Source organism: Nyctibius grandis, chromosome 3 (genome assembly GCF_013368605.1).
Source record: "Nyctibius grandis isolate bNycGra1 chromosome 3, bNycGra1.pri, whole genome shotgun sequence".
NCBI classification, from domain to species: Eukaryota; Metazoa; Chordata; class Aves; order Nyctibiiformes; family Nyctibiidae; genus Nyctibius; species Nyctibius grandis.
In genome coordinates, this window is record NC_090660.1 from 102,992,058 (window position 1) to 103,017,652 (window position 25,595).

Genomic DNA, 25,595 nt, shown 5'->3' on the forward strand with positions numbered 1-25,595 from the left:
GGTGTTAGGTTCCTTGTAGTCTGCTGGCTCACAGCGGTTCATTTTTCCAGCACTTGGGTAGCAAGACTCATCCACAGAGTCAATGTTTTATCCCAAAGTTACATCTATAAGTGTAATTCTGCACTGGTCTGTGCTCCACCATGATTTACAGTGCTATCCATCAGAGAAGTGCAACATTACCTTGGTTCATTTGGAAGGGCTGTAAAGCCATTCAGACTCAAATTCACCGCAGGCACAGCTGAGAATTGCCATGCTAGTATTCATCTCGTGTACGCTAAGCAGGTAGCCCCCAAAAAATCTTTTTGAGGGGAGGGGGAAATGGAATGATGAAGGCTTGTGCAGGGAATAGAATGAAGACCCCCCCCAATGGCGCTTGATTTCAGGAGGAGACTAACACAGGAGATATGCCTGGATGCTTAAAAGCCAGTAGTGTGACCCACAATGGACAAGAGACCGCTACAGCAAGTGTGGTAGCCCCATGTTCTGCAAAAATCTTCTAACACTGAAATGCTGCAACAGTTCTGCTCTTCAACAAACCTCTCCCTGGAGTTCCTCCTGTTTTCTGCACTGGTTCATAACAAAACCAGGCTTGCATGCAAGCACTGGTGGAGATGATAAACAAGTTTCAACCCTCTGAGGAGATGATAAACAAGTTTCAACCCTCTGAGAAGCACCATGCCGAGCAGGTCATCAGACACCATCCTTGTCATCCTTTTTTTTTTTTTTGCATTTCAGGGATCAGCCAAAATTAGAAAAAACAGAGAACCCAAAGTGGGAATCACTTCTCTGCTCTTCATGTTGGAATGAGTCTGGTGGGGAGGGAGAGGAATCTGGATGTGCACCTTTTCTTACGATCCATACCCAAAATGTAAGGCTTGAGAATAAGGTAGTGAGCATTAATAATTTGGTTAATAATTGCTACTGTATGTTTATTCATGACATCAATGCTTTGAGTACCTGAAAGCATGCCAGGCATTTTAAAGAAGCAATGAAGGTTTCCTGCTGTGAAGAACTGCCCCCATTTTGCAAAGACCTGACACCTGGGAGATATAAGCTTGGGTTCATCTCAGCCACACATAGACAACTGAAGTTTGGTCTATGTAGTCAGCTGGGAGAGGGCACCCACCCACACTTCTCGGACGAATTGCTCAGGGGTTATCTTTTCCCTGGTCTTTGGGGATGGCACACCCAGTTTCTGTGCTCCAGTTAGCAGGAACAGAGCATGAAGTCTGGGGAGTCCCTGTGAGAAGAGGCTGCCCAGGCCCCAGGAGCCTGTGGCAGGACTGTGGGGTGCAATGCTGTGCGTACCTCTGTGCTCTGCTCTCCCCTCACACCCCAGATGCTTTTTGGGAGGGGACAGGATGACGGGGGGGGCTTTGACCTTCTTAAGGACCAATGGGTGCCATCCCCCATTTGGCTGCCAGTAGCCTGAACCAAGCACCTGTGCTGGTCCTGGGGCGTGGGGCCAGCATGAGGTGACCAGCCATGGACTCTAAGAGGCTTTAAATGGGTGAGAGGCTGGGAAGGTGAAGGGTATGCAAATGGATCCTCAGTGTGGGCCTTCTGCTCAAAGGGTACAGAGAGCTGGCACAGGAGCGGACAGAAAGGGATCTTCGAGAGGGTGAGGACCAAAGGCAGGTACTTACCCCAGGTGCACTCTCTCAGCCTGAGCGCGCTACAGGGGGTGCTGTTCTACACCAAGAACACCCATGAGTACATTTACATAGGTCCATTACTAATTTGATGATGTGTCTATCCACTTCCCCTGTCCCCAAAAATCACTGACACCCTTCCCCCCACCACATGGTATCATCTCAGCTGCAGGAAGCAGCCCACACACGCAGAATTCACCTAAATTCACCCGGCAGTGGCATCCTGATCATAAAACTTCCAGGAAGGGGAAAGTGAAACAAAGGTCTGATGGATACTCTCGCGTGTTTTACCTATGAGAGGAACGAAATAAAATAGCGTGCTTGCGGAGTTGTGGTGAATCGCTCAGCAACAATCTGCAGACATTAACGGAATTGTATTTCTGGGGGAAAAAAAAAAAGGAAAATGCAGGCCCTGGGATATCCCTTTATGGCATATGCATTTTATGTTTAAATGCATTAGTGGGACTGCTATGCTGTGAGTCACCCCGCACAAGAGTTTCATGTGTTTCTTAAAATACACTAGAAGTAGCTGAAGGCATGCACGGGTTTGCCGCGCAGTTATCTGTCAGGAATCTGGGTGAATACCTGCATGCGTGGCATCACGGGCTTCAGGGCTGGAGGGGGTCCCCGTCCCTCTCTGCTGCTTAAACACACCAGGGTTGGAGAAACCAAAATGGTAGAGGAACTGATCCTACAGAACACTAAAACGCAGGCTCCCTGGGTTATTAGGGAAGCCTCAGCACTGAATTACAGAAAATTTGCATATATGTAAACAGAAAAGCCGTAGAGTTTCCTTCTGAAGCACTCTTGTCAAAACTACAGCTGTCTGCATTTTTTCCAGGGATGATTTGTTGTCTGGTTTTCTCTCATTTTTCTTCCATTTACTAACAGTCCTGGCTGCAAATCTATTTACTATTCCTTTAAACCCACACTGCTGAGCCCGATGGTGGCTGCTGAGCTCGACTCTCTGCTCCTCACGGGTCACTGCAGCCGCTGGCTGCTGCTTGCTCTCGATGCGATTCCTTTTTCGGAGAGCAGAGAGTTTTAACATGGGGAACACCCAACGCAAAATATTTCTGATGGTGAACATTAAGTCCACGCTCATGAACGAACGGTGGTAAATACACAACAGCTCCGTGATGCAAACCTTGGGATGAATGATGGTTAATTAGTGATTAGAGAAAAGTAAGAACTGGAGCTGGGGAGAAGCTGTGCCAAATGTATAAAGGAGAAGCTCCTGCAGACAGAGCTGGGCTCACTTTCTCTCCACAATTAGCCTGGCTTAACTTTTTGTTTTTACACATCGCACGAGGCGATGCTGTCTCGAAAGCACTACAGTGGCATTCAAAAATTTCTGGCACCGTTTCCCAGCAGCACACGCTGGTGGTGGATAAACCACGCTGCTGCCATTTCCAGGGTTGCCTTTGCAGACGCTCATCTTTCGGTACCGGTGACTTTTCTCCTTGCTTAGCTTTGCTAGAATCATAGAATGGTTTGGGTTGGAAGGGACCTTAAAGATCACCTAGTTCCAACCCCCCTGCCACAGGCAGGGACACCTTTCCGCTAGACCAGGCTGCTCAAAGCCCCATCCAACCTGGCCTTGAACACTGCCAGGGAGGGGGCAGCCACAGCTTCTCTGGGCAACCTGCTCCAGTGTCTCACCACCCTCACAGTAAAGAATTTCTTCCTAATATCTAATCTAAATCTCCCCTCTCTCAGTTTAAAACCATTACCCCTCATCCTATCACTACCTGCCCTTGTAAAAAGCCCCTCTCTTGCTTTCCTGGAGGCCCCTTCAGGTACTGGAAGGCTGCTAGAAGGTCTCCCCGGAGCTTTCTCTTCTCCAGGCTGAACAGCCCCAACTCTCTCAGCCTGTCTTCATAGGAGAGGTGCTCCAGCTCATCATTTTCGTGGCCCTCCTCTGGAATAAGCTCCTTGCCCTTTATCTTTGTGCTTACAAGCGGGCGGTGGAGGCTTGAGGGTTTTACAAGCACGCTGGGCTTGCGAGTGGCGAACCCCAAAAGCGAGGGGTGACCCCCCCCAAGCGCTGCCAGCCTCAGGAGACTGAGTCGGACGTGAGATGACCGGCTGGAGGACCACGGGAGGGGGGTCCCCGCCGCGTCCCCGGTCCCAGCGGGTCACGCCGCCGGGCGGGGCGGCGTGACCCGCTGGGACCGGGGACGCGGAGAGGAGCAGGCGGAGCAGAGCAGGCGTGTCCGAGCCTCCCTCCTCCCATTTCCCCGTGCGTCAGGGCCAGGAGGAGGAGGAGAATCACTTCTTTTTTTTTTTTTTTTTTCTTTTTTTTTTTTTTTTTTAAAAGCCTCCAACTACTTTAGCGCGGAGTCGGCAGCAGATGGTGGACACAACCCGAGGTTTCGGCGAGGAGAAGGAAGGGATGCGCCAAGCCCGTACCCCCCGCCTTTAGCTCCGCGGCCCCTTCCCCGCTCCCCTCCATGAGCCGCCCCGCGTCCCTGCTGCCGGCCGCCCGCTGCCGCAGCGCTCCGGCCAAGCGGCTCCAGCCTCTCCACGACGGTCCCGCCGAAGAAACACCGGCTGCCAAATGCCCTCGCCTGGCTGACTGCGGACCCCCGGACTGCCTGAGCTCACCCGGTTCGCCTTGTTCCCCCGCGTCTCCCGCCGGCGGGGGGGCGGCGGGTCCCAGCCTCATCGCTTCGTACCTGCTGCTGCCGCTGGCCGAGCGCGAGCAGGTGTCGCGGGCGCTGAGCGTCAGCTCCGGCCGGGAGCTGCGCTGCAAGGTGAGCGCGGAGCTCCGCGGGCGCGGATGGGGAGCGGGGGGGTGTGGATCCTCCCGGTGTTTCTGAGCGCTCGACCCGGGGAGAGCCTTGCAAAAAACATCCTCCCGCTGCTCCCGGCTTAGAAACGCCCGGCTTGCTGCCGGTGGGGATTACGTGTGTTGGAAGTAACTCCGGGTTACCTCGGAGTAAAGCTTTGGGGGTGGTGGTTTGTTTTATTTTTTTTTTTTCCTTGTCGATATAAAATGAACAGGAAGGGTCTCGGTAACTGTTTTGAACGGCGTTCCTGCCGAGCCCTGGCTCCCCTCCAGCTCCCTCGTCATTGTTTGGGGAGAGTTGCTACGCGAGCGGCCACTTTCAACGCCCTTGAGAATGAATTTTGGTTTAATTTCCTTTTCACAGGTGTTCCCCCTCAAACACTACCAGGACAAGATCCGGCCTTACATTCAGCTGCCGTCACATAGAAACATCACCGGGGTTGTCGAAGTCATCCTCGGGGACACCAAGGCCTATGTCTTCTTTGAAAAGGACTTTGGGGACATGCACTCCTATGTGAGGAGCTGCAAGAGGCTGAGGGAAGAGGAGGCTGCCCGGCTGTTCAAGCAGATCGTCTCGGCTGTAGCTCACTGCCACCAGTCGGCCATCGTACTTGGTGACCTCAAGCTCAGGAAATTTGTCTTCTCTAATGAAGAAAGGTAGGCGGTTGTCACCAGCCAGCCCTGGGGTGAGTGGGGAGGGAGGAATGCCACATCCAGAGAGGCATAAAGCGTCCAAGGAGTGGAAACGGCCGTGTCAGCCAGGCATCACCTGTGAGCGATCTGAGTAGGTCCCCGTCACATGTGTGTAGTAGGTCACGGATCTAACCCGTACGCACTTATTCTTGGTTAGATCTCGACTGATGAAAGGGAGGAAGCTCTCCTGGAGCTTCCTCTCATTCAGCAGAAGTTCAGTGAAACCAGCTGGCAGACAAAGGGACGATAGTTGGGATGCTCGTTAGCGCCAGAAGATGTCATGTGTGCCACTCCTTCAGTGTAAAATGAATAAAAGGCAGAGAGAAGGAGAGGAGGGAGGCTGAGGCGTTGTGCTGGGGAGGGGGAGCAGGAGGTGAGAGGAGCTGGAGCTCTGGTCCCTCCTTGCACCCGGGAGAGCTGCCCCATGGCAGAACAGTGGTCAGGAGAGGGGTAGTCAGGAGGGGTCTCCTCACTGAAATCCCCTGCTCATCAGGGTTGCACTGCTAACGAAAGATGGGCTGTGTCCTTCGAGGCTTTTATCCCTCCTCTGCTACCCGTGGCGGTGCTTTCTGTGGCCCCTGTGCCCAGGGACACACACGGGAGGGAAGGTGGGACACTGTTAAATATTGCTTTGGGAATCCTGCAAGGCAGAAAAGCACTTAGCCTAAAGCCTAGGTTTATAGAAAGGAGATCTGGTTGTTAAATTTAGATGAGGGAAACAATTCAGTATTTCCCTGGAGTGTTTGCTGCTCTTGTAGTGCCTCACCGCATGTGGCAGAGCCAGAAATACATTTTTAATCAGCAAAACTGACTCTGACTAGCTGCTTATCCTGCGGAAAGCTGAAAAAATAAGTAAAAGCTGTAATGGAGTTGTGCTTAATCTGATGAAACTGGAGGTGATATTACTGGAGCAGAAGAAAAAGCGTGGTGTGGTTTTCGTTTTTTTTTTTTTTCTGACTGGGCTAACGCTTCTTCAGGATATCGTTTATAAAACACGATAAGAAAATTAACCAGCACTGCCCCTCTTAAACAGAAACAACCATGTGTTGACATGCAAAGAAAGTAATTCCTTTGAAGGAAACTATTGCAGCTTTTCCCGCCCATCAGAAGATGAAACATTTGTTGAAATGTTACATTGCACACAGTCTCGCTGGTTTGGAAATAACGCGTTGCACAGGCGACCGTCATGTGCATCCCATTTGGCAAGAAGAGGGTTAAGCAATGGCAGGCGGACTCGGGCTCTCCGGCACAGGTGCAGTTTCAGGGCTCCCGCAGCCAATCCTGGGCCCACTGTTCGCGTTGAGTCATATTTTCCGTTTGCAGAACCAATGGGTATTTGGCGAGGTCAGGCTGAGGACAGGCTGCAGCCGAGGCATCTGCACCCCGGCGGGCTGCAAGGCAGCATGGAGCCTTTCCAGGGCGAGCCGGTGGCTCCCGTGCTGATGTGAACCTCCCCTGCCCCCCGAAAACGGAAGGTCAGGGTGGACCCATCTCCGCTCGGGAGGTGGCGGGGTGCGGTGGTACCCTCCAGAAAGGCAAAAAGAATAATAATTACAAAATAAAATTTAAAAAATAAAATACAGAACTGAGGGGAGCCAATGATCCCCACGAGCACAGAAGGGAGCTGGGCTTTGCGGTTTGCAAAATCACACAGCTGGACGCTGTTTGCTCAAAGCCTGGACCGCAAATAGCAGCGGGTACGATGCCATGCGTTGTAGCCGATTAACCCCCCGCAGTTGCAGTGCACCGTGTGTAGGCAGAAGGTGACTTGCTGGTGTTCCTCGAGAGCCCTCTGTGTTGTTAAAATCCCTCGTAAATAAGCAGGCATCGCTGAGTGCCTCCCTGATGCACACAGCTGTGCTTCCATTACACGGGTCCAGGAGTCCAGGCGACTCCGCTGTGAATTAAAAAGTGTTTCCTCTCCTTTCCTTCATGCCGATGCGAGAAGGGAAGTGGGGATTGCCGTGGCGGGGGGCTCGCCATGCCTGCTTGTGCCTGGGTGCTGCTATTTCTAACCGGTGGCTTCCTCTCCTGCCCTCCCTAGGACTCAGCTGCGGCTGGAGAGCCTGGAAGACACACACATCATCAAAGGCGAAGACGATGCGCTCTCAGACAAGCACGGCTGCCCGGCGTACGTCAGCCCTGAGATCCTAAACACGACGGGGACTTACTCTGGAAAATCGGCCGACGTGTGGAGTTTAGGAGTGATGCTCTACACCCTGCTAGTGGGACGCTATCCCTTCCATGACTCGGACCCTAGCACTCTCTTTTCCAAAATCCGGCGCGGACAGTTCTGTATTCCTGACCACGTCTCCCCCAAAGCCCGATGCCTCATTCGCAGCCTCCTGCGGCGGGAGCCCTCTGAAAGACTCACTGCTCCGGAGATCTTGCTTCACCCTTGGTTCGAGGCGGTCTTGGAGCCTGGATATACAGACCAGGAGACAGGAACTTCAGATCAAATTGTTCCAGAATACCACGGAGACAGTGACGATATTAGTTCCTTCTTCTGCTAACCCCAAAATCTCAAAAAAACCTCGGCGGTTCTCACCTCCGGCATCTTCGTAGGGTTTCATTTTTCCACGTTGGCAAACTCAACAGCATCTTAAAGTGCCAGTATGGTCAGAAAAGTGACCTTGTTTAAAAGAAACACCAACCCGTAATCTCTGCTCCCTGAGTGTGCTCAGTTTCATCCTCTCGCTGAGCTGGCAGGTCCGTCCCGCCCGCCCTGAGGACCCGTGCAGCTTGTCGAGAGCCTCCTGGCTTTTCTCCTGCCTCCCACATCCTCCGCCGGTGTAACTGGCCGCATCTCAGCTGCAGAGTCTTACGGCTGGTGAGATGTGAGACAAAGGCAGCCCCGTCTGCTTTCCCATGGTGGCTACAGGGGTGCAGAGCCCTGGCCGCGATGTGTAGGGGGTGGGGGGCACGAGGCGCACCTCTAACTGAGCAAATCTGACAGAAATGGGTAAAAAGGAGAATCGACTCAGCATGCCACACCGGCCGGCTTGCAAAGTAGCTTTCTGACTGTAAGCGCACTTCAGGGAGGGAAGGAGGTCTTCGCCCGCCGCGGCCAGCCGCCACCTTGCTGCTGCTCCTCCAGCTGCTCTTGCTCTCAGAGGCATGAAGCTCCTACATCCACCCATAAGACAAATCACTGCTGTGGCTCTTTCCGAAGCAGAAACCGGTGGATCTCCCAGCCGGATCCCCTCCGATTCCATTTGCTGACCGGGAAAGTATTTTAAATAGACTCAAGCCTCGCGTTACCATGGCGTAGCCTATATAACTTTATGCCCTCAGCGAGCTCATCAAGTAGCAGGTCTCGTTAGCTCCGAGTGCCAAAACATATCCGTTTACCAAACCGTAACACTATCGGCTGGGGCGCCTTCCCTTGGAAAACGATAAGGGGTGTCTTGTACAGTACATGTAAACACCGTCGTCTTTTTCTACAGGCTCAACTCTTAAAAACATCACATCCCTTCTCCTCTTCCCCTTTCCACCCCCCAAAAAGTTAGTCTTAAGAGTGAAATCTCCATACGCCCTTAGTTGGTTATTCAGGTATGTTGTTTGCCTCTGGCTACATTTTTTTTTTCCCTTAAATTTTTATTTTTTTGCATGATTATTCATAGTCTTTCCAATGTGCATGGATAATGAATATATCTAAATCATTAGCTTCCTGGGTTCGGGGTAAGTAAAGCCTAGTCCTGCCTAAAATTTCCCCTTTGTTTCACATTTGTGTCCAGTGGCTTATGCAAAGAGATGTCCATTCGCCTTAGGCGAGAGCGCGGCTTCCGAAATGGCCGAGAGGTGGTACATCCCCGACACAGCACAGTTCGAGTGAAGTCATTTTAAGGGTTAACCCCTGGCAAGCTGCAGCCCCACCACGCATTGTGAGAATACCATGTATACCTCATGGACTGTGTACTTTGTACATACCTTAGTGTTTGGGGTTTTGTTTTCTTGTTTTGTTGTACTTTGTCCTAATAAGAGGTGTCGAAGAGCAATTTAATGTGAATTATTGTTGGCAATACTAACTTGACAGAATCATGAGCATTAAGAGCAGGGCCCTACCGCTCTCCATTGCACTAAACCTCTCATGATTGCTTGACATTTGTATCTGTGATACAGTTTAACCCTTCTATGAAAAACAGTACATTTGTATATATTGGTAGAAAACTCTGCCAGAAAAGCTAAAAACACTATGTCCAACTTGTAAATATGTATATGTATGTGGAAACCTGAATGATAAAGTCTGACTTGTAGAAAGTTTTAATAAACTTGGTTTCATAATGTTTGTCCCCATTTCTTGCAGTGTCTGGAGGGGAACGCAGCTTGAGTGTGTTTGGTTTAATCTGAAAAAAATGAGGATTGGCCTCAGAGAGGCTCAGCTCATCGACAGTCCCTGTGCATGCTCCATTGTGTCTGAGCCCCGACAGCCCCAGCTCTGCCTGGGGTTGAATTCCCATGGAGATGAGGGGGGGACAGGGGATGGCTCCTGCCTCTTGCGGGGGGTGGAAAGGGCTGTATGAAATGAGGTATCCTATTCATCTGATAAACAAGAGGGAGAGGAGTTACAGCTCTGCCTCTGAACTTCAGCAGCGCTATTGCCTTTCAGCATGTGCATTCATTTCCATCTGTGCCCTGTGAGCAGAAAACGCTGTGGCACTGCGAGGCTGTCACCCTGCACCTGCGTGCGCGGTGCTCAAGCCAGTGGAAAATCACATCTCAGGTGTCTGAAAGTGAGCAGCCAGCCGCAGAGGCAGTGGTCGAGAGCATCGGCTTTGATGGGGAGCCAGAGCGAGTGGGCAGGGGCTTGACCCCGCTGCCGGGAGGCGGCACAGAGACCACCCGGTGCTCCCGTTAAAAACGAAGGGAAAGATTATTAGAGCTGCTTTTCTTTGTGGTGAGAAAAGAGGAGTATAAATAGCAGCAGTGTCGAGGTTAGAGAATGTGCTTTCCTGAAAGAGATCAAGCCACCCTTGTAATCCACCCGGAGCGGTGAGATCATCACTCGCAAGTAGAGAGGAGGAGGAAGAGAGTCTTGATTTTTATTTATACTTTGCCTCATGTTTAACTTTGTCCTTTTGCTTGAAATCTGTTCACCAGAGCAACTGCTTCCAGGCAGCTCTTTGAGCAGGAGCAACTTTTAAATAGGCTCTGCTTTTAGAAGGGGAGTGGAAGAGAACAGGAGGGAACAGGGACCTGGTCAATGACAAAGCAAAGTGCACTGACTTTCATTAGGCACCTCGACTCCCACTCTGAGGAACCAGCAATCTGGGTAGTAAGCGTATTTTATAGCACTTGCTGAGTGAATGTCAGACACCGAAATATCTCGTTACTTTACTGATGTTATTCTTGCAAGACTTGTAAAAATACGTGTGCCGCATAGCCGGGCTGATTAAATTCCCCCCCTGCCCTACCGTGCTTTGGGGCTTGGACAGAAGCCCTGATGCATCCTTCTAAAACAACTGCAGGAGGATAATGTTTTGGTGAAACCTTGAAAACTTTCAAAACACTTTTTTATTTCCCCTTGCAGTTAATTCACCGTGAGTAGGTGAATGTGTGGGTCATCCCATGACTTTATTTCACATGAGCTACACTGTAGAGCAATTAAAATAAACGCCAAATTGTAGTAACATCTGCAAACAGCCTCTGTGTTGCTTTAGGGATTATAATGCAACATCCGTTTGTACAGCAGAATAAATTGCTATTGCTTCGTAACCCCATCGTTTGTGTTACTGTATACAAAGTTTCAGCGCATGTTGAAAGCAGCAGCATATTAAGTGATTAAACTTTGATGGTGGGTGTGAGAACTTTGATTTATGCAATGCATACATTTATTTTTGCGAGAGTCATAATTTGTCTATCTTTAAATGGACCTTTTGGATGAGGACTGACTGAATCTCATGTTATTTCTCAGAGCTGGTCACCATCTTTATCTTGAAGTTGCAAGACATTGCTGGCCTCTGAAAAGTGCCGGGAGCCTTCAGGCCTCCTCTCATTGCTGCTCAAAACACAAAAAAGTTGAGGTTTTTCACTACATCCTGGGCTCCACAATCAGTCAGGATAGGTCTTACACCCTAGATAGATATTTTTGTCAACTCTCGATACTTTGGCTGCATTTTAGGCATCAGTTCAATAATTTTATTTTAAAGTAGCACAGCAGAATTCCTATACCAGCTTCCTCTTAAAGCGCCAGATAAAACAGCCGGCTCAGCAAGCTCAGGTTTAAGGTCAACATCTCTTTGCCAAGCAGGTGATACTGCTGAGGTTATTTGCAGTTAATTAAGAAGGATTGGTAGAGGTTCAGGTCTACCTATGCTAAAAGAAGTGCCCTGATTTTAGGAGAACACCTTCAAGTCAGTCAAAGGCATTTCTGCATCAATGTGTTGTTTATGAAAGAAAAGGGGAAAAGAACAATTTTTTATAGGATGTGCAAGACGCAGATTCATTGCACTTGGCTGCATCGCAAACCCAGTGCAATGCTCTTCTCTAGCTCTGCTTTAACGCACTGAGGGTAGGCCTGAGAGAAAGCTTGAAAAACACATTTTATTCAATCACTGCTGAGTGCATTCTGTCAAGCAAATCTCTTCAGATTATCTCTTTATAGAAAAGCAGATTTTATTTTTCCACTCTTTTGCATGCTGTTGCATTCTGTCAGGGGAAAAAAAAAAACAAACCATGTTTAGCATTATGGCACTGCACAGGTTTAGCAGCACAAAGAAATATCCTATGCAAATCCTTCTTACAAATACAATGTTTTCCTAGCGAGCACTGAGAAGAATAGCTTGACATATAACCACAGTCTGAATTAATCCCTTGCAAAAAATGGCTTTGTTAAATGCAACATCTCTCAGAACTATTGTTGGTAAAACTACCATGAAATTTGCAACAGTTCTTACCATGATTCCTCCATAACTTGCAAAATCCTGCTCTCCAAGTGAAATCCAGAGTTCAGATTTCAGCCAGGATCAATTTTTCTTGCAGCAAAATGACAAGTCCTTCAGGATATGAGTTCACAGCAGGAACTTTTTTTTTATTTTTTTTTTTTTATGAAGCCAGCTATTTAGAAAATGCCTTAAAGAAAACTCATTAGTTTTCATTGCCCTGTATGTATTTATTTACAGTATTTAACCAGCTAAACAAGCTAATGTGCAGCACTTCATTTCCTAATTTGGCTTTGAAGCCGGAGCGAGCAGAAGTATCAATTACATTCTGTCAAACGCAAACATTAACATAACTGTATGAAGCAATCATGTTTCTAACAACAGCAAGCACTGCCCAGAGGACCAAAATAAATAAAATTCATAGAGCAAGAGGTAACGCTTTTCTTTATGGCAGGATTAGGGCTGGCGAGGGCCCGTGCGCTCTCCTCCCGAGGGACGTCTGTCTCGCGGGGCTGCGGAGGCAGCTCCGGCGCTGAAATGCAGGTGATTAATAAGGCACTTGCTCACCGAGGGCACGGTCTCATCACGGTGGGTGTGGATTTCTGCATGCAACTCCCACTGTTATTAATGGTTAATTAATGTGTAATTTGCAGCAAGAGATGAAACCAGGACCACGGCGGTGTGTTGCGAGCACACACACCGCAGCCTTATCATTCGAAGAAATATCAGGGTGACACGAAGGGTGGATGACAGAAAATAAGTGTGGTGTGAATCAGCTGCCCCGTGTTTATCGTACGGCGCTGCTGTGGGGAAACATTCACCTCCACCGACTACCGTCTCCTGCCAACAACAAAAGTCGAGTTTGATAAATTATTAGTGGAGATGTTCTCAGTGGCTTTGCTTAGATTTTACTCCTCTTGCGCAAATTGCAGATTAGGAAAGGATTAAGTAACAACAGTGTGGCTAAAGTATTACACATCGCGCTGGCCGTTAGCCAAAGAATGTAGCATGCAAAAGCTGACATTGCCTAAGAAATCAAATATAGCTCCGGTCACCACAGAAAATGACTCTTCCCCGCCACCTAAGGTAGTTGCTCAGTTTCTCCTATGTCACCCAGCGTCTTGCACCAGAAAATTGTTCATTACAGGGCACTTTTTTTTTCCTTTTAATTTTTTTTCTTGTCTTAGCTTCCAGGTAGTGACAAAGCCATAAACATTTAGATGAATCACAGAAACCATAAATGTAATTGAGTGTAAAGCCATTGTTGGCCCTTGTGATAACATCCCCATCAAGTCTCGACTTGTCAGATTCGTAGTCTCGCTGAGGTTCAAATACTGCGAGTTTTCTTTGCCGTGCTAGCAACCGGGGGCAAAGTATCAACATAATTTGGGGCAAAAGGCTGCGCGAGGCTCTCACGCCCAATGACAATGACTTTGCAGATGGGCAGTGGGACCGTCTGGCGTGAGTAAGTGTTTCCTCCGGTGAGTAAAGGCAGCAGAGTAAGGCTCACAGAGGTCAGCTGGCAGCCTTCATTGCAAAGCAGGGGGGCAAGGGCCCTCCAACCCCAGGCGAAAGGGTAAAACCCACCCTGGTGCTTGTGTGAAACTGTTGGCTGACAACCATGGTGGTGAACCCTGCTCCTCCCCACCCTCGTGCTTGCACCCAAGCTGCCTGGATCTGGGGGAAGGCAGGATGCCGTTGGGCCAACAGGTCCACCCAGTCCCCAGGAGAAGCACCAGAAGATGCCTACAGGTGTGCGTGGGAGCAGGGCAGATGCTCGTGGGACTCCCCCTGCAACATGCCCCCCCCGCGCAGCACAGGGACATGGTGGCCCACCAATGCACGCCTTCGTGTTCAACCATCCTCTGAGGACCTTCCTATCGAACAGTTGCTTGGCTGCCTTTGACCCTATTTGTACTTTGGGGTCTGGAAATCCTGTGGTAGTGAATTCCAGAGCAGAACTTGGCGCTGCTCAGTTAAATTACCTTGCTTGGAAAGAGGATATGCTCCAAAACTCAAGGAGAGGACTGGAACCACTGAAGAGAACCAACTGGCCCAGTTTTGGAGGGACTTTGTGCTGCCCTCGCTCCCCACGGGGACCACAGGCAATGCAGAGCGGCCGTGCTTTGCACAGGGCAGCAGCCTTCGGAGGTGGCCGCAGCACCCGGGGCGATGGAGACTCGAGCTGAGCGGACAGAAAGGCTTAATCAGCGAACTCATGGGATTTTTTATCATGGGTCTTGTGATCCTTAATATGTAAGAGCCCTGGCTGCTGAAGTTAATGATCTCCAGGAGATTGAATACTTTCATGTGAGGAGGAAAGAGCAAGTGTCCGGACTCGCTGTTGCAAAGAGGGATTTGAAAGGATGTCTCCTTTGGACTATTCCCCGCTCATCACTGGTGTCCCGGCCAGATGCTCCGTGCTGCAAAGGCATGCTTGACTGGCTGCCTCATTACAGCAGGCAGAGCTTTGTCCTTTTATCTGAGCAGCTGGCAAAACAATAAATTAAAAAATAAGGCAAAGTCAGCAAATAGTTTTCTTTCCCCATGCGCGAGGTTAGAGGAACTACTCCCCCTCCTCCAGAATGATTTCCTGACTTGGTAACATTTTTCTCAATCTCCTCTTCTTCTTTTTCTCCGGGCGCGTGGGGAAAAGCAGGATTTGTGGTTCGGCTGGAGGGGGAGCACCTTCTTGTGCCATGCTGTGGCCCAGGCGCTTCATGTGCATGTGCCAACCGCAGCAAAAGCCCTGAGAAATTTCTCTCCAGCATGGAGCAAGGGTGATTTTGCAGGGAGAGTGCTTTCGACACATCAGGATGGGACCTGGACTCCGGCCACGAGGGACCCCCTGCCTGCAGGCTCATCGGGCAAGCCGTGCTTGCTGGAGAACAGCACTGCCTTTAATAGTCATGGCCAGGAGATGGTCCATCCTGGGACGTCTTTCTGTGCTGGAGGGAAGATGTTGAAGTCACATCTAGCACCAGTCCCAGGTGCTGAGTACGGCTCAGGGTTGTTGGCAGGGCTTTGGCTGCCGGACGCAGGCAGGGCTGCTCCCGCAGGGAGCAGGGGCCGAGCTGGGGACCCGGGGCTGGCCCGTGATGCACATCCTGCTCACGCATGTGGGCATGAGTCAGAGCCCAAGAGGAAGAGGCCTCGCCCAGCGGCAGGCAGAGCGGCGCAGGGCGCTCGGGCTGTGTGCTGATGGAGGAGATGATTGCTTGTTACTGCTGACAGCCTCCCTCGGCAAAATCCCTGCACCTGTGGCGCGGGGAAGGGGGTTTGGAGCTAACCACGTCTCCCACCGTGTTGTCAGAGGTTCAATGCAAACACTATGGGATGGGCTTGTAGAGGTGGCTCAGAGCCTGCCTTTCGGCATCTGCGTACCTTAGAGCTGAAGGAGTTGCTGGGGGCTCCCAGCACACACAGCCAAAGCTGCTGCCCATCTCCCGCAGCGAGAACGTATAGCAAGGTTGATCAGAATCACATCAATTCCCCTCTACTCCACTCTCGTGAGACCCCACCTGGAGTACTGTGTCCAGCTCTGGGGTGTAAGAAGGACACGGACCTGTTGGAGCGAGTCCAGGGGAGGGTCACGAAGATGATGAGAGGGCTGGAACACCTCTCCTATGAAGACAGGCTGAGAGAGTTGGGGCTGTTCAGCCTGGAGAAGAGAAGGCTCTGGGGAGACCTCCTAGCAGCCTTCCAGTACCTGAAGGGGGCCTACAGGAAAGATGGGGAGGGACTTTTTGTCGGGGAGTGTAGTGATAAGATGAGGGGTAACAGTTTTAAACTGTAAGAGGGTAGATTTAGATTAGATATTAGGAAGAAATTCTTTACTGTGAGGGTGGTGAGACACTGGCCCAGGTTGCCCAGAGAAGCTGTGGCTGCCCCCTCCATGGCAGTGTTCAAGTCCAGGTTGGGTGGGGCTTTGAGCAACCTGGTCTAGCGGAAAGGTGTCCCTGTCTGTGGCACGAGGGTTGGAACTAGATGATCTTTAAGGGTTCTTCCAACCCAAACCATTCTATGACTCTATGCTGGTCAAAGGCCTCTGGAAAAGCAATGCAGTCTTTACCTCTCTTCTTCCCATTAGCTTGACCTCAGTCTTGCTATCTTCGGCACCCGTCAGCTGCTCTTTACCCAGGTGCTAATCTCGCTCAGGCACTGGGACAGCTGAGCAATGGTCCAGCCGCCTTCCCCCGCGCCTTGCCAGGAAACAGGTGTCCAGATCTTTTGATCCCTGCAAATGATTCCATTTAATTATTTCTGGAAATTTTCCACTACAGTCTTAGAGTGAATCGGGTTCATCTTTGCTAGGAAGCTGTCGCGTGTCTCAAGCAATGTCCAGGATGAGTCACTTTGGAAAGCACTCCAGCTGCAAGGGACTCCCAGCACCCGGTGAGTGGAAGCGTGTCCATGGTTTGTCAATTAAACACAAAGCCCTGAACATCCCCAGCGCTTCTCGGAGTCAATGGGGTGACTTGCAGAGAGTAACAAATGCCGGGTACGACTGTAGGCAGTTCAAAAGCCAGCGGCAGATGGATCCCGGTCTCACAGCTGTGGCTTTAAAAGGGTTATTGATTCATTTGGAAACAACTAGCAGGAGTGACTTTGTAACAGACAGGATTATTTAGTCTCACCACATGCCAAACATAGACAAAGTACAGTTCATCAGTGAGATTCTCCCAGTGACCACCACATAAAACACCCAACAGGATAATGCACCAGTGCACTGAATAATGCACCTTCCTTGGGTGTGTTTGCAGCCGCTGAAGGACGTGTGTGGCCCTCAAAAGCAAAGGGAGAAATTCTTCAGTTAAAGACCTAATAGGGAGGAGTTAAGTTGGGAAGCAATCAACCAAAACAAAAAAAGTATGTGGGTAATGACAGAGCCATGATCCAGGCTGCTGCAGCAGTTCAAAGTAAGGAGAAATAAATCACTCTGTGTCTGTATAGAAAATGCATGCTCTGAAAGCACACAAGAACAGCTTCTCATCTCACATCTGCTTGCAGCACCTTTTCATCTCATATCTGCTGGGCAGCCTAAGGGAGCTGGAGTTTTCCTTTATGGGCCAGCTAAGGATGCTCCTGGTAACAAGGACACACAGCACGATACCAGTGGAGCCATCTCATATCCCAGTTGCTCCTCCTTTGATAGCAAAGTGTCAAAAAATGCCAGAAAGCTACAGAGGCAAAGACAACCAGGGATGGGAACAACTAGCACGTTGGCTGCTGTGAGCCCTTGTGGGTCCTACCCCATTGGGGCAAGTTAGAAAGGCTTCACTCAAACCAGATGCCTCTAAGGAAGCAGAGAGCTGCAATTAAACCCTGGCAGCCCCACCATGTCTTCTGCAGGGATGAGCCAGTTTCCGTGCATGTGGCATGTGGTCCCACAGATCCCACATGCAGAAAATCCCCAGCCGGATCATAAAGCCGGATCCAGAAGTTTTACTCTGACATGAACTGTAATGCAACTATATTCGGGATATACTCAAGAGTTTTGCTCTGGCATAAGTTATAACGCAACCACTGTAATCTGGAGCAAAGTCAGGCTTGGCTTGCCCTGCAGCCCACTGCATTGCCATCCTGCTTGCTGCGTGCTGGGTCAAACCTAGAGATCCCAACTCAGTGCTCACCCAGCGGAGCCTGAGGAGCAACCCAGGGAGAAATTCTCCAGGGCATGCAACATTCCTGTGTAAATCAATGGGAACTGTAGAGTCTGGCCTGAAGTCAGGATTTCAGGATTTGACCCAATTTAACCTTGGCATAAATAGTTGCTCAACTCCAAACTTTTTTTTTTTTTTTTTTTTTTTGGTGAGGCTCAACAATTAACTTTCAAAACAGCTTTTAAAAAAAAAGCGACTGGGGTTCAGAAGTGCTGTGCTAGCCAGCAGTGTTTTGTTAAAGTTACTTCCACTATTATGGTATTTGTTGGCGTCAGCACTTTGTGCAAAGTAAAGCGCTGCTCTGGGCTCTCCATCCAGGGCAGAGCTGTAGGAGCCCGGGGCAGAAGTTGTGACTCTTCCCATATTCGACACACAGGCGCGGTAGTTCCTTTTACCAAATTCAACTGTCAGGGTTTATTTTTTTTACTCACTGGAGTGAAATTCAACCACGTGCAAATGCAAGGACTGCTCATTGCTCAGATCTGATGAGTCCCAATGACGAAGATTTATTGGAGAAGCTTTGGGAGGGACCGAGGGGTGGGATAGGAAGATGGGAAGAGCAGGAGATGTTTACACCCTTGCAGAGGGGTGAGCTTTACCTGGGGGATTCATACTCTCTCTGTCCCTTCTTGTTTCCTTTCCAGCCTGTTTTCAGGAACCTCTTTCAAAGAGCTGATGCAGATATAAAGCTTTTTTTTTCGCTCACCTTCCACCCACAACAAAAGGCATCATTTCAACCTTAAAGATTTTATTGTTTTAATTGCTCCACTGCATCTTGGAGTTTACTATGCCATTACTTGTTCCTATATTTAATAGAGCACAAGGGATGGCAACACCATTGAAGCCTGCTGACATTTTGTTTCACCTCAGATCCTGACTTGTGGGCAGTCCCATGGCTCTGGATCCAACCCAGGCAGCAGCAACCAGGGATGAGTGTCCAGCTGTGGTGGCAGCTGCTGCTGCAATGGGAAGGACGAGCCCAGCACCGAGAAGTCACTCGCAGCCTCATTGTGCCCACTAGGCAAAACCAAATGTATCTGCAGAGAAAACTGGTTTTGTTTCCCCTGGGGCAAATAAATGCATCATTTCTTTCAGGTTTAGAATAAAATCGGCAGGATGGCCAGTTGCAGGGTGTTAACTGGGAGTGGGTTTTAATATGTGCTTAAGTGCTTTCCTTAGTTTTGGTTCAAAACTCCCTTCCCTTCTATTGCAGATGGATCTGGGCAGTTCTTTGGTGCTTCAAATCAGTTTTTGAAATTCAGACTTAGGGTCTGAATTTCTTTTTGTCCCCCAAAACACCTTCCAAGGTTGGCTCCAGTTTTTTAATACTTCCAGCTATGAGGCATCCCTCTGGACTCTTCAGCTGTGGCTTCACTTGCCAAGGACTATGAAAATAAGAGAAAAATAGCAATGTTTGGCAGTAAAACTAGCCCACAGAGGTTTAAGAGGCATGGGAACACCCTGCCTCAGCTCTCTGAGATGTGTTGGTGCTGGAAGCGTTGTGCTGTGTTGGTATGTGTGATGGCACGAGAGATGCTCAGGAACCCACTGGTGCTTTGAGTCGGAATGTGGCTTCTCCCTTGGGGTGCCCATCAGGCGGGACCATCGGTTGTGCATTTAACATAGGCCTGGGCATCCTTTGGCCCATGAAGCAATTTGCCCCTCATGGAGCTGTGCCCCAGAGTGCTGGGGGACACAGGGGAGGATAAGGAGGGGAGATCCCGGACCTGAGCAATTGAAGGTGGGAATTTTGTGGGTGATGCCAAGGTTGCCTGGGCTGCTGGTGGTGGTTTATGATTGCATGGGTGATGCCAGGCCACCGGCCACTCTCCTCCTGCTGCCCCTTACCTCAATGACTGTAGCTCATCCTGTGGCCTTATTCAGACCAGAGAGGGGAGAAAAGGGGCTGTCGGGGTGTGTGTTTGGATGACTCCAAAGTTGCACTGAGCCTACTGAAAGCCAAGAATCGTTCTCCGACTCACTCTCTGGGCTCGCAAGCTGAGCAGAGAACGGGAGGGTTTCAGTAATAATGAAAATCTCAGATTCGTGTAGGAACTTTTTACTTTTAGCCTTTTACTTTCCCCCCCGCCGCCTCGCCTGTGACTCAATGCCGTCACTGCATGGCAGCGTAACTCTAGGCACACAATCGTCCTCCAGATATTACGACTGTCAGGCAAACAGATTGCTCACTCCATCCCATGCTCGGCTGAAAGGATTACAATATAGATTAGGATCAGGATTGCCTTCCTAATGTTCTCAGCCTCAAAACAGGTGTAAGGGGAAAACACGTGAGGGAAATTATTTGCCAGGGGAGAATCTCTCCAGGAGGAATTGTTGGATAAATACTAACTGGAGATTGGGATCAGGCAGCTGCTGAGCTGGGCTTTTCCCACTCGGAGGTAATCTGAGAGCAGCGTTACAGGCTGCAGGCCCGTGCAAAGCAAAAATGCTGTTGCATGCATTCGTGATGGTAATTGCCTGTGCACTCACATGCTACATCCTGAGAGACTCTAGTAAAATGGTAATAAAATAATGGAAAAAAGAACTGAACACACTCCTTTGCCAGCAAAGCGGACAACGTATGATGCCTGCTGTTGGAGGTGGGTTGAAGAATGGAGTAAAAAGCGTGACCACAGAGCAAGATCCCAAGGATTCGTGCATATATACAGCCTTTTGCTCAGGTAATCCTGCATGTGTTGAGGTTGTTTGAGAGCTGCAAATGCTAAGGAAGAGCCACAGGTCCAAAGTCAATACGTATTACCGAGAGCCTGGCATCTTTGTTACGGAGTATTAACCCTAGCCTGCATATGCGGTGTATCAATTTAGATTCTTTCCTGTAAATACATCTGTGCTGAAAGCTCAGGTTGGATTCAGCATGTATTTCTCGCCTGCTTTTTTCAGCTGGATAGACTTAAGCAAATGGAGATCATGTGAATTGCCAAAACCACCCAGTGAGTCATTGGCTCAGCCCAGATTAGATCTCAGGACCTTTCTAGCTTTGATCTAGCCACAAGACCACATGGCCTGTTTCTATAGGCTTTGATGAAAGGCTACATAAACACACATAAGGGAGTTTACTAAATTTTTCGGAGGTTCTGAAAAAACTTTTGCCCCTGTGGCAAGCAAAATTGGAATGGGCTATAAATGGGTGCCATGCACGTATCTGCTGGAGTTAGAAAAGTAACAGGGAGAAAAGTATATGTCCGAACACCTGAAAGAAAAACTCTGTGCAAATGACAACAGGATGCTCTGGATAATAGTGCTGTGGATGCTGTACCTGCCATATGGGTCTTTCCACAAGAGCTGGTTACCTTATAAAGAGATATCGTTGCGTCATCCTTCAGAAAGTATAAACACATTAAGCAATGTTATTCTCTAAAACATCAACACATGAGCTACTTACAATGGACTAAAAAGTCATTGTTACTTTGAGGATATATTTGTCCCAAGTGATTCATAACAATCTGTGGCACTGAGACTATGAAGACTTCTAAAGGATGCCTCCACTTCCAGGCAAGTATCCACGGAAACAAGCCCTCAAGTTTGCTTTGTTTGCCTTCTTTTACCTAGGATAACCTTTTAAGCTGCTTTGTAGACAGCCAGGCTTCCCGGCTGAAGCAGATGTCGATCCCCTCCGGATGCTAGGCTTCGCTTTCCGTACCTGCTGCGCTGCTGACCACTGCAGCCCCTCCTGGAGGAAGGACAGTGGGGCCCTTTGGTGGGGCTGGATGAAGACGAGGACATCTCGGTGGCAGTAGCTTCTACAGTACAGTACTAATGTGGTTCCAGAGGTGGCTGCCAAGAATTGCTTGCCCATGCCTGTCTGCGCCAGGAGATGTGTGGAATGACGAAACTGAAGCTAGCGGAGTGCAGGGGCCATGTCACCACGACCCGGGGATTTGGAGCAGGACCTGAGAGCAGCTCAGGTACCCTTGTGCTCTCAGTATGGGCAGCTCAATTAGGCAAAGTCTGTCTTCTGGCAAGGGAAAGCTCGACCATGACCACTGATGCCAGAAGACTATTTAGAACTGTAAATCATCTTTTTTCTTTCTTTTTTTTTTCTCCCTTCTCTGGCCTCCCTGTCCCTCTGCAATTGGCTCTGACATGTAGGGAGACACCCTGTAATGTTTTGGATCCTGCATAGCCCCCATGGCTGCCTGGAATTCAGCTCTCAGTTTTCAGAGAGGCCCACGTCATTAGGGTAAAGCAGCGTGTGTGTGTCTGTGTCAACACATAACAAAACACATTGTACGCACCCTGAGCTCAGGAACTAATACGTGCTCTGGCAGGAAGACAGCTGTACCAGTGAGAGCACGGGGTCATGAGCAAAGGCAATATTGTCTCCTGTGGGACTAATAAAGACAAAAGACAAAGTAACTGTTTACTGTTCTATTGAGGGGGCTGTTTGGGACACTGTACTGGGGAATGCAGCAGCTACTGTCACACGGTTGTTAAGCACAGGTAAATGTTCAACCTGAAAAGCATATAGAAACTCAACCCCAAACTGTACATAGACATTCTGGACACTAGGGCAAGTGCATAGCTGAGGCACGTCAGAGAAGCTTGTCTGCTGTCCTCCTCTCATACTGATATTAGCTTGTCCTACCTTCTTGATTTGAATCAAATGAACAGCATCCACATCAACTCATGCTTTCTATTGAGATCCGTTGTAGAGGTGCAGAGTCACACCCTCTCTGATGTCCTGGGAAACCCAGGACCTCTGTGCTTCTGCACCAGGCCTGGGCTCTGTACAGCTGCCAAGCTCTAAAAGCCTGCACAGCATTTGTGCCCAGTACCAGCAGGAAATGTCTTCCTTCTGGTACTGCAAGTAACGAGATGTGATTTATGGAGTGAAGTTCTACTTAATAAAACTGGAAATGAGATACTGATGGGTGGCTGTGAAAAGACCACCTCACTGCGCAAAAGAACAGGGCGTTCAGTCCTCCAGTCACCTCTTCACAGCTCAGAGGAGGAAACCCCACCAGGATTTTTAATTCGCTGTTAGTTGGGATACTTCATCCAGCCAACAGCATTTCCTCAGAGTTTAAAAAAATAGGGGTTAATTTCTTAAACTTCAGACAGCCCTGACTAACTCAAAAGAGAGCCTCCTTCTGACGGAAATGGAAGGACTAATCACCCAATCTAAAAATTAGAAGTTGTTTTTGTACCACAGATCATAATCAAATTAGATTTATCTCATGCAGGTAGATTAGAGCACTAATTATCAGCCTATGTGTGCAGAGTGCACACACGTCTGTGAACGTAAACACCCGTATGTTTCTATATTCAGAAATACACACAAGGTTGAACCCAAAACCCAAGTAGAGGTTATTGCTGCCCTGTGTGGGGAGAAGGATCTCCACATCTGTGATGCTGGACAATCTCTACTTCATCAATGGCTGTTGATGCTTCAGACATCTGGGCTTGTCCATAAAGATGGTATCATCTTGGACGTGGAGGATTTAGCAAAGCTTGTGGTGGTGGTGGAACAACAGTTAAGCCATGGACAAGTGTATGGCCTGGTAGGACTGGAAGAGATTGCATCGAGGATTGGGTTTCTGCCAAGGAAACGTTACTAACCATGGGGAAAGTTAAGCCCTTGTGACCTTGTGGTCAGATTTCTAGCTGTAGCCTCTTCAGGAGAAAATCCAAGTGATGCTGGTGCCCTTACTGAAGTCAGCAGACTTGAAGAACATGTATCATTGTCAGAAGCCCAAGCACACACTGACAAACTTCATCACTTCTTGGAGACACAGGCTGGTACATCACATTACTTCACTGTGACTGATGGAACCAAGACCTCTGCGGAGCAGCAGAGAGCACCAACCTGGAGACAAAGATCACTGACTTTTTTTAGTAATGACATGACTGAAGGCCTGCTCACCATATCGAGGGTGGGTTAACTGCACTCTCTCACTTTGGTGTCATTACGACACATTGCCAAGTCTGTTCTTTGGTGTTTCCACTTTATAAAAATTATTGCTAATATGATCTTATTTTGTGGTCCCCTTGTGTCTGAGTTTTCAAGGTTGCGCTGTGTTTATGTGTTCATGTATGTGTGTGTGTGTGCACATGTTTAAAGCAGTTGCTGGCATAGTTGACTGGGAACATAAAGGTAAAATGAGAAGTGTTAATGAAAAATGGAAATTAGCCAGAAAGATTCTACGGGATGTTCAAAAATTTGTGATATCATGGAGATGGAAAATAGACATGTGGGGTAAAGGAAGAGCCTGTTTAAAAAAGAGATGTAGAAATAGCAATATAACATGAAGAAATGATGTACAAAGCAGGCAAAAAAACCCAGGAAATAGGACGACGATGATTATAAATTACAAGTTAAAACAATGTAAGTGATTGATAAAAGGAAACCAAAGGATTAACAGACTATCAACAGCCAGCAGAGTGAAAGAAATGCAGAAAACATTCAAAAAATCATGTCAGGAACAATGCTGCCTCCTCTCCCAAACCCATCCCCGTGGCAGTAGAGGTCAATTGCTAAATGCAGATGGTAAAATCATAAACAGTGGTGCAAAAAAAAAGGCAGAAATGTTCAATAGCTATTTCTGCTCTGCATTTGGAAAGGAGCGGGATATTCATCCCGTATGAAGTTGCAGATGGAGTACAGCATTTACCATCTGGAACAAAGGAGGATGTGAGGCAGCATCTGCTAAAATTAAACATTTTTCACATCATCTGGCCTGGCTATCTTTGTGTCTTAAAGGAGCCAGCTAAAATGCTCGGTGAAGTTTTATATTTACAAATCTGAGGAAATTCCAAAGACATGGGAGACTGCCAGGGTAGCTCCGGGACTTAATAGGCATAAAAGGGACACTCTGGGGGGCAATAAGCTGGTTAGCAGGACAGCTCTCTCGAGACAATAACCAAAAGTTAACTCAGGCCTCCAACAACATGGCAGTAGAGGCTAAAAATAAGACCAATGCTAATCAGCAGGGTTTTGTGGGAGGTAAGTCTTGTCAAAGAAACCTGTTGTCTTTTTCTTCCAACAAGACTAGAGATCCGTTTGACACAGTGTTCTTGGCTTTCTCCACCACATGACAGTTTGATTAATGAGCTCACGTTATACAGGATGAATAGGGCACACACTACCTGGATTAAAAGTTGGCTGAGTGACAGATGTAAAAAAGTAGTTATTAATGGGGAAATAACAGCAGGCCAGGGATGTTCAAGGGGCAGAGTCAGCCACATGGAGCTCAGTGTTTCTGTAGCTTCAGTCTGGGTAACTCAAACATCTCCATCCTACAGTAAAGGGTTACAGAGCCTAACGTTGCATGTTTGCCTTGGCAAGGTCATGTCTGTTTGCACAGCACTAGGATACACCTGAGCAATTACCTCCATTATCCAGGTAGAAAAGCAGGGAGGTAACAGAGATGGGCTGCTATTTTAGGCAGCTGTGAGAAACAGTGGATGCCAAGAAACCAGCCGCTTTCCTAAGGGGCAGTTTGAGCAGGCAATATCACATTTCTGGCCTGACAAACCCACCAAGACTGTCAAGCAAATCCGTAGCAGAGCTGGGAAGAGAGCTCAGCAGTCGCTGCCTTGGGGCCTGACCCGGGATGACTCACTTATCTTACACATGTTGCATCTTTTCCATGCAGGGAGCAGGCATTGACATCAGCAGAGCCCAAAAGAACTTCTTGTGCTGGCCAGCACTGACTGTTTGCTCTCTTCCCAGCACACGCATCGACTTCCACCATCAAATAACTGGAGCAGCACTTCATCAAAAAAAAGAAAACCCTTCCTCCATTACTAAATGTTTGATAGAAGATTAAAGAAACAAGTTCTTGTATGCTAATGTGCTCATCAAGTGTTTGCTCCTAATTTATCACTTCACTCGCTTTATTGCCTCTCCTGACAACTTGACTGCTCACGGGAAATGTCAGCTTGCAGGGTACCG

The 25,595-nt window shown here is 48.7% G+C and overlaps 1 protein-coding gene and 1 long non-coding RNA gene across 3 annotated transcripts; one reads left to right on the forward strand and one right to left on the reverse strand.

Annotated features, from left to right (window-relative positions):
- The first annotated feature begins 3,984 nt into the window (after positions 1–3,984).
- Positions 3,985–9,420, forward strand: TRIB1 (tribbles pseudokinase 1). Of its 2 annotated transcripts, XR_011047855.1 has the most exons (4): positions 3,985–4,408; positions 4,808–5,100; positions 7,181–8,688; positions 8,874–9,420. XR_011047855.1 is itself a non-coding variant. In XM_068396902.1 (3 exons), the coding sequence occupies exons 1-3, from the start codon at positions 4,106–4,108 to the stop codon at positions 7,647–7,649; spliced, it is 1,065 nt and encodes a 354-aa protein (XP_068253003.1). In that variant the 5' UTR covers positions 3,985–4,105; the 3' UTR covers positions 7,650–9,420. The 2 variants fall into 2 exon arrangements, 1 of the variants encoding a protein (XP_068253003.1); XM_068396902.1 differs by having other exon boundaries at positions 7,181–9,420.
- Positions 9,421–11,659: 2,239 nt separating this feature from the next.
- LOC137661628 (uncharacterized) lies at positions 11,660–12,361 on the reverse strand. Its single transcript, XR_011047883.1, has 2 exons — positions 12,033–12,361; positions 11,660–11,784 (listed from the first exon to the last, which is right to left on the reverse strand). It is a non-coding gene; the product is annotated as an uncharacterized lncRNA (long non-coding RNA).
- Between the last annotated feature and the right edge of the window lie 13,234 nt (positions 12,362–25,595).

Coding starts and splice junctions, on each gene's coding strand:
- TRIB1 (XM_068396902.1), top strand. CDS start 4,106: ATGAGCCGCCCCGCGTCCCTGCTGCCGGCCGCCCGCTGCCGCAGCGCT. Junction 4,409..4,807: donor GCCGGGAGCTGCGCTGCAAG/GTGAGCGCGGAG, acceptor TCCTTTTCACAG/GTGTTCCCCCTCAAACACTA. Junction 5,101..7,180: donor GTCTTCTCTAATGAAGAAAG/GTAGGCGGTTGT, acceptor TGCCCTCCCTAG/GACTCAGCTGCGGCTGGAGA.